The following is an 8,968-nucleotide window of genomic DNA, read 5'->3' as shown; positions in this document are numbered from 1 at the left end:
TCCAGGAGGTCAGAATGCTTGTATTTTCTTTACTGTTGTTGACTGTAGAAAGGAGATTGTAGAATATGAGGAAAATATCAGACATCATGGATCCGTCACAAAGACCCTGCCAAGTTACTTCCGTCTTTGTACATTTTACCTTCAAACCTGCCAGACACATTAGGTTTCACCTCAATTCAGTGCTGGCACTGATAATAATCAACTCCAGGAGCGGGAACTGCATTCTGCAGTTGAATGGGTTGCATAGGGGTGCAGTCCAAAGGTCCCAGAAAAGCAATTGCCTCCGGCCCATTTCCACCATTGCTGCTCTTCTGCTGACAGCTTTGTGAAAGAAGATAAGCCCTTCATGGCACTGTGCTGCCTTAGGGACAGGGACCAGCCACGCTTATGGAAAGGACAGCATGTTTTAAAAATAATCAGAATGAGGGCTGGGCATGGTGGCTCACGCCTGCAATCCCAGCACTTTGGGAGGCTGAGGCGGGCAGATCACCTGAGGTCAGGAGTTCGAGACCGGCCTGACCAACATGGAGAAACCCCATCTCTAATAAAAATATAAAATTAGCCGGGTGTGGTGGTGCATGCCTGTAATCCCAGCTACTCTGGAAGCTGAGGCAGGAGAATCGCTTGAACCCAGGAGGCAGAGGTTGCGGTGAGCCAAGATCGTGCCTTTGCACACCAGCCTGGGCAACAAGAGTGAAACTCCATCTCAAAAAAATAATAATAATAATAATCAGAATGAAATGTCTTTAAATAAACCCTCTTGTGCTACAGTCAAGAGAGGCAAGATGCTTCTATTTCAATGAGCAGATGTTGAGCTAAGAAGGAAAGACAAAGGAAATCCTTAAAAACAAGACTTTTAAATCATTTAGGATCTAAAATCTTTATCCATCTGGAACATACTGGATATGCCTCCATGGCGGCAACAAATATATTTTCCCCGTGGATGTGGAAAGATCATCGCCTCAGGTGGAAAGTGCTTGGTGTGCAGTGGTCAATGTTGTGGCCAGTTCTAGTACTGATACTGATGGTATCTCATCCTCCTCATCATTTCAGAGCCCCGCAGCACCCACAAAAAGAATGCATACCTTCCACTGTTCCTGGAGTATGCACAGTATGTATCCCTGGATGCTTCTAAAAGATGTTAATACACAATACTTTTGCCCAAAAATTCCCACACACATTTATCTGGTGAACAAGTACAAATTTAGCAATTTTAATCAATATTCTTGCAGACAAGTGTGGATATGTATATGCATATATACATATATATATCAAAATTGAGAATTTACAAATAAGATTTGATACATTTATTCTAGCAGTGGGTAAGTCCATAGAGTAAATCTCAAGTAGGATATATTTATTTTCTTTGGTGGTGTTTTTAATAATTCCATTCTACTGCATACAAAGGGACCTGAAGCTTAAATTCAGTTAGTGTTGGAGAAATCCAAAATGAGAAAAACAGAAAGCATGTAGCATTCCATGAAGCAAGAACAGCGTGCATATGCTATTCCTGGAAATACTGAAGTGTCCAAATTTCATGCCTAAAAAGTCTGGAAATCACACTGAATCAGTTGCTGGTTTCTGATGTCTCTGGGATGTGCTATTACAAACAAACAAAAAAAAGTAGAGAAGCAAAGTTAACAGCAAAACTGAATCCTGTTCATTGTCCAGGCCAAGAAGTGGGACTGAGTTCCAGACTGAGATGACCAGAACGGCCAGTGTCCATCTGTGACCTTCCTGGCACCTAGGGTAGTGGGGCTGAGCACGCTGGCTGTCTTTGCTCACATCCCCTAGTGCGACTTAGTTGGTGGGGCTGGGCAGGGCAAGCTTGCAGCATGACGGTCCTGTGATTACCACTTTCCAGGGATGGAGACCCCACACTCGTACCAGCCCACATAGTAGTAGGGGGTTCCGAAGCCGATGTTCCCAAACCTGACAGGCTCCTGACGATACTGGCGATAGTAGCCTGGAAGGGCAACAGGAGAGGGGAAAAGCATCAGAGGCCCCTGAACCAACAGGTAGAACTCATCCTTACAGCCTCCTTCAGACAGAAGGCCTCTGGTAAGTTGTTCTTGTGACAAAATGCTACTTTCAAATAAACTGAACCATTTTTGTGTGTAGTTGCCATAGCCCTGGGGAAGGGCCAGGACCTCGGGCCCAGCCCCAACCCCAGTCTGGGGTGGGGTCTTCCCCACCTGTCTCTTATGCCTTTTGGGAAAGCCCAGCTGTAACTCAGGGGCCATGCTGGAGCTGGGGACCAGCTCAGGCCTCCTCCATAGGAACCCAGTGACTAAGTGTAAAGTATTTCTTTATCCCAAACAGATCTGTAGAGATTGTCCAGTCCCCACACATGTGTGACACAGCTAGGATGGCATGATCTCTCTCTCCCCACGGAGGAAGATAATTTTAGCCAGTTGCTAGTCAGCACTCACTACTGGGCAGGCCCTGACCTGGATGGATGACATTGAGCCAGATTCCTGCCCCATCCTTACAGAGCTCAGGGCCCCCAACTTACCTCTATCCTCCAAGGCTTATTTCCTGGACTCTGGGGTAGATTTTTAGTCTTTTCAAGGAAATCTCTCAAAAAAAAACCTGTAGCATTTCTGACCATTTCTCCCTTGAAGTAGGAGGGATGCTCCAACCTTCTAAAAATTTTTCTGGAAACTCAGTAACTGCTCTCACACTCTTGGCCCTGTTTACTTTTGCCAAATAAATAGCTGCCTGCCCTTCCACCAGTGAGTGTGCTGAATACCCAGCAGCTCTGTTCAGGGCCAGTCCCATGACCACAGTCATAGGGACACCATGGAATATGGATAATGCAGGCACTAGTAACCCTGAGGGACTGTAAGACCCAGAAAAAAATGAAGAAAGGTGATATAGTTTGTAGATTTGTTGTAATAGTTAATTTTATGTGTCGACTGGACTAGGCTATATATCTGATCCAACATTAAATGTTTTTGTAAACTATTTATTAGATGAGATTACCATTTATTATTTTATTTCTTTTTCTTTATTTTGGAGATAAGATCTTGCTCTGTTACCCAGTCTGTTGTCCTCTTGCAGTGGGGCCGCAAAACCAAGACAGACTTGCAGGACAGACCAAATGGCTCTTTGACCAAAAGGCAGCCTAGACCTCTAGATCACTAGGTCACCTGTAGGTCACTGCAGCCTAGACCTCTCCAGCTCAAGCAGTCCTCCCATCTCAGCCTCCTGGGTAGCTGGGACTACAGGCATGCACCACCACACCTGGATAATTTTTTTATTTTTTGTAGAGATGGGGTCTCACTATGTTGCCTAGGCTGGTCTCAAACTCCTGGGCTCAAGCAATCCTCCCACATCAGCCTCCCAAGGTGCTGGGATTACAGGTGTGAGCCACAGTGCCTGGCCAAGATTAACATCTAAATCACCAGACTGACTAGAGCAGGTGACCCTCCATATTGTGGGTGGGCCTTGTCCAATCATTCAAAGGCCTGAATAGAAAAAGACTGAGGTTCCCCTAACCAGAGGTAACTCTGCCTGCAAGTGGCCTTTGGATTTGAACTACAACATCAGCTCTTCCCTGGATCTCCAACCTGACAACCTACCCTGCAGATTTTGGACTTCAGTTTGCACAATTGTGTGAGATGGTTCTTTAAAATAATAAGATAGATAGATAGATAGATAGATAGATAGATAGATAGATAGATAGATAGACAGACAGACAGATAGACAGACAGATAGGATGGATGGATGGATGGATAGATAGATAGATAGATAGATAGATAGATAGATAGATAGATAGATAGATAGATGTGAATAGGTAGATAATGGATGGATACATACATACATACATACATACATACATAGACAGATGGATAGATAGATGGATGGGCAGATGGATGGATACCTAGATAAACAAATGGATAGATAGATAGATAGATAGATAGATAGATAGATAGATAGATAGGATAGATGGATGGATGGATAGATGATAGATAGATAGATAGATAGATAGATAGATAGATAGATAGATAGATAGATAGACAGATGATAGATAGATAGATGTGAATAGGTAGATAATGGATGGATACATACATGCATACATACATACATAGACAGATGGATAGATAGATGGATGGACAGATGAATGGATACCTAGATAAACAAGTGAATAGATAGATAGATAGATAGACAGACAGACAGACAGACAGACAGATAGATAGATAGATAGATAGATAGATAGATAGATAGATACCTAGAGGTGGGTGGATGGATGGATGGATGGATGGATGGATGGATGGATAAATAGATACATGGATAGGTGGTTAGACAGATTGAAGTATGGATAGATAGATGATGGATAGAGAGATAGACAAACAGATGAACAGATGGATGGATAGATAGTTATAAATATAAGGATAGACAGTATGGATAGATAGATAGATGAATAGATAGATGGACGGATAGATACACACATACATAAGTAGATGTGTAGATAGATTAATAATAGATACATGGATGGATGATAGATGATAGATAGATAGATAGATAGATGGATGCATAGATGGATAGATGGATGGATGGATAGATAGATGGATAGAGAGATGGATGGATACATACATACATACATAGATGGATAGATAGATGGATAGAGAGATGGATGGATACATACATACATACATAGATGGATAGATAGGTAGATGAGTAGATAGATATAGATAGATGATAGAGAGAGAGAGATGGATAGATGGATGGGTGGATAGATAGATATATATAGAGAGAGATAGATCCTATTGATTTTTTCTTTGGATGAGAGAACCTTGACTAATATGCTTATTTTACTCTTTTCTGTATTTTACTGTATTTTATTTTTTGAAAATGGGTAATTCATGTAGCTACCTACAGCATTTTTTCCAATCTAAAAATTTAGCAAATCAGAACATCTCATGTCTGGAAAATACCTGATCACTCAGAGCTGAGTGCATAGTCAAAAGGGTGCTAGACTGTACTCAGTTGTTCTGTTTATTCATTTGGAGACCGAGAGAGTTAGTAACATTAAATTGTTAACCTTTGAGATTAGTGTATTTTGTCTTCACCTTATAATGCCACAATCAAATAGCTTATACGTTACCTCCTGAAACATATCACGGTAGGTCTGCATGTGTGTTTATCTTTGCCTTCTCCGTACCTTTGTTCATGCCATTCCCCACCTCCTTGAGACTCACCCCCTCACCCATACATAAGGGAAGTATTTTGTTGATTCTTTATTTTATTTATTTTTATGACCTTAAGTGCTGCCAACATCCATCTTCGAATGACAAGGCAAAGGCAGACCTACTGTGGATTTTCCCCCTCTATTAATCCTTCTCTCCCACCTCCCAGGGTAATATATCAGGCATTTGTTTGTATTACCTTGAATAGTAGGGAGGGCTTCTACATAGGACTGAGGCCCTGTTCTTCCATCAAGGTGTGAATCCACAAATTGGCAATGGTCTTCACCTCTTCCCCAGCTGTCTCCAATGCTGTAGAATGTATCTGCATGAAGGAATTGATTGAGTCCATGACTAGGTACAGAAAGTCACAACTGGTTTAGGAGTTTTTTTGCACAAGCTTTGGAGACTGTTTGAATTCAGCATATTACTTAAACTGTGTGTGCTGTATTTTTCATGTCTGAAAATGGTGATAATGGCACCAATCTCATAAAGGTTGTAAGAATTCAGCAAGATCAAAGTATGCTAAATACTTAATGATGTCCAGTAAGTTGGAACTACAGCATTAACACTATAGGCAGTTTCGAGTAGACTTTTCTATTCCTTAGTTCTAAAAAAAAAAGGAACGATGAAAACTATGATAGCTGGAGAATACATCATGAAGTTATTATGAAAGGCAGGAAGGTCTATACAAATAGAAGAATCTATTTTCATGTGTAACTAGGAGGGGGCGGGCCTGTGGCATGAGACGCTGTCCATGGTCCTGAGCCATGGCTGCACAGTAGGACAAACTTGTTTCTCCCAATCCTGGGATGTGACACATGGTTATGCAGCCTCTCCTAGGAATTCTGAAGCAGGGGAGGAAAAGGACAGTGATGGAAGAGAAAGAAAAGAGCAGAGAGAGAGAGAGAGACAGACCGCACTTGTGGGGAGAAGTATATACACATAAATTGCTAGGGTTGGGGTCGAAGGAGGGACTTTGTTTTGATAGTTTTTAAATGATCACTACTAACAAGAAAAAGAAAAACAACAAAAAATGTCCAAAATATATTTTTGACCAACAACAAAATGTAGACCAGCTGAGGTAAAGTTTTAACAATGTATACACTGAAAAATTTAAAGTTGTGCAAGTTTAAAAATAAAAAACAAATTTGCTGTGTCGGTGGGTCAGTGAAAAGCCAGCTGAATAGAAATCGCATTAGGAAGTGTTAGCAGCTCAAAGCACTCGAGTTATTCTTTGTTTTAATCTCCCACCATGATAAAAACAATGTGATTTTTATTAGGACACAGAACAAATATTACTGCTGATATATGTTCCACCATTTACATTTTTTCTCTGTAAAGTTGTGGCTGTGTCAGGGGCTGGAGAGGAAACTTTTCCTCAATTATTCCAGCTCACACTCGTACTCATTATTATTGTATTAGTGGCAAAAAAAAAAAAAACCCTAGATTTCTAATAGAATTTTGGAATGACATAGCCAGTCACTATGTCATTCCTAAGACATAGTGAATTTTTCATTTGTTCATTTTTTATTTCTTTTTAGTAGAGATGGGTTTCACCATGTTGGCCAGGCTGGTCTTGAATTCCTGATCTCAAGTAATCCACCCACCTCGGCCTCCCAAAGTGCTGCGATTACAGGTGTGAGCCACCGTGCCCGGCCAACATAGTAAATCTTTTAAAATATTTTTGGGTTGCCAGTGTAAAAATTAGTATCCTCAAAGTAGAATCTGTAAAATTGGTTTGTATTAGAGGCAGAGTGAGCCATAATCGTAGTTCCAGCCCTCATAAACATTCCGATGCACCTGGGGTGCCAAGTTTGTACTTGATAAATCAAAATGTTCCATACCTTCCATAGCCAACCATGCACAAAGACTTACCTTTCAGGTTGTCACTGAGGTAGATTGTATACCTCAGTGAATTACAAAGAACAACTCCCACGAACTTTCGATACCACGTGCGCTTCACATATTGCCGTCCATGGCAGTCCGTGTAGCTGGGATCATGTTTGAAAGCGAATGGGATCCAGATAGGCTCACCGCCTTGACAACACAAAACACACCTGCTAAGGGTAAGCACTCCACAGTGTGTCTTCTCACACAAAGTGCCAGGAAATTGGACTGACTTCCTGTACCTTCCTTTCCTTACAGGGCTTTTTGTTTGTTTGTTTGTTTGTGTTGTGTTGTTGTTGTTTGTTTGTTTTTGATGGAGTCTCGCTCTGTCACCCAGGCTGGAGTGCAGTGGCACGATCTCGGCTCACTGCAACCTCCACCTCCTGGGTTCAAGGGATTATCCTGCCTCAGCCTCCTGAATAGCTGGGATTACAGGTGCACACCACCACACCCGGCTAATTTTTGTATTTTTAGTAGAGACGGGGTTTCACCATATTGGTCAGGCTGGTCTCAAACTCCTGATCTCGCGATCCGCCCACCTTGGCCTCCCAAAGTGCTAGGATTACAGGAATGAGCCACCATGCCCAGCCTTGCAGGGCTTTTTTGAGCAAAATTTTCCTGCCCTCCTTCTCTTTCTCTGTCTTTTTTAGTACTAAAGTACATTTGGGGCATTCCATTTACCTGAACATATTTAAAGTATTCACATTTCAATAAGGGATTCTCAGAGTTAAGAAGTCTTTAAACAGCAAGAGAAATAAGCTGTAAGGGCAGATTGGGTCTTTTGGGGCATGCCATCCTGTCCCCAGGTCCCTCTGCATAGACTCCACTTCTTGCCACTCAGAAGACCTGATTTGCAGTTAAGCAACAAGGCTTTCTCAATTTCCTTGAAAAACAATGTAAAACTTGCTGTTTTACTTGTTGCACTTTGCTACCTTTCCAGTGATTTAAAATATTCAAATGGTCATGAAAATAAAGTATCTGTTTCATAGGACTGGCTACTCCATAGTGTTTTTTCATAGATGTTGATTGCTATGGCTCTATTTTAAAATTCCCAGGTCATTCTTTCCCACAGAGTAAAGAAGATCAGGATGACGAGTGCAAGGAAAGCATAGAAGTTGACAGAAAATTGTGAAGATGGTCCAGACTTTCTAATTGTGAGTAATCACAACAATCTCATATTCAATATTCAACTTGATTACCAGAATGTCCAGATTATCAAGAAGATAAACTTACCTGGGGGCCTCACAACAAGCAGAGGATTATCTGTAGAATGAAAAAGAAATAATGGACTCTGTGCCATATTTCACAATCATGCAATTCTTTAAATGGTTAGTGTAACTGAAATAGCTAACCAAATTAGAATAAAGAAAAAGATAAGGTTTGATAGATGCCAACGTTTTCCTTGGTTTTATTTTCTAAATATTTCCTTTTGAGAAATACTGTTTTCTAGTTAGAGTGTGTTGCTATTTACATAGAAGCTGTGGATCCCTGAAAATAGTAAGGTTTTGATATTATGTATTACAAAATAATTCAGTACTCATTTAAAAAAATTGTCTACCTTTAGAAAATAGTGTGGTGGTTTCTTAAAAAGGTGAGCGTACACCTACTACACAATCCACCCATTCCACTCAGTCATTTATCCAAGAGAAATGGAAACATATGTCCATCCAAACACTTCCACATAAATGTTTATAGCATCTTTGTTTGTAATAGTCAAAAAGTAGAAACAACACAAGTGTTTATCAACAGGTGATCTGACTAGGTAAACAAACTGTAGCACAGCCATACAAGGAAATACTGCTCACTAGTAAAAGAGAGTGAACTACTGATACACACAATGGTTTGGATGAATCTCAAAATGATTATGCTAGGTGAGAGAAGCCAGTCAA

General features: G+C 40.9%; 1 protein-coding gene across 1 annotated transcript in view; it reads right to left on the bottom strand.

Annotated features, from left to right (window-relative positions):
• Nucleotides 1–1,180: 1,180 nt before the first annotated feature.
• The window catches only part of FNDC1 (fibronectin type III domain containing 1), a 102,214-nt gene continuing 94,426 nt past the window's right edge, over nt 1,181–8,968 (bottom strand). Inside the window, exons 20-23 of the mRNA XM_034963178.4 lie at nt 8,313–8,342; nt 7,068–7,229; nt 5,392–5,514; nt 1,181–1,966 (exon numbers count right to left, since the gene is read on the bottom strand). Of these exons, the coding sequence (XP_034819069.4) occupies nt 1,851–1,966; nt 5,392–5,514; nt 7,068–7,229; nt 8,313–8,342 (431 nt within the window). The 3' untranslated portion in view covers nt 1,181–1,850. The remainder of the gene's footprint in view (nt 1,967–5,391; nt 5,515–7,067; nt 7,230–8,312; nt 8,343–8,968) is intronic.

The sequence above is a fragment of the Pan paniscus genome, chromosome 5 (assembly GCF_029289425.2).
Source record: "Pan paniscus chromosome 5, NHGRI_mPanPan1-v2.0_pri, whole genome shotgun sequence".
Classification (NCBI taxonomy): domain Eukaryota; kingdom Metazoa; phylum Chordata; class Mammalia; order Primates; family Hominidae; genus Pan; species Pan paniscus.
Note: the sequence above shows the minus strand (reverse complement) of the source record. Positions and strands in the feature narration are given on the sequence as shown.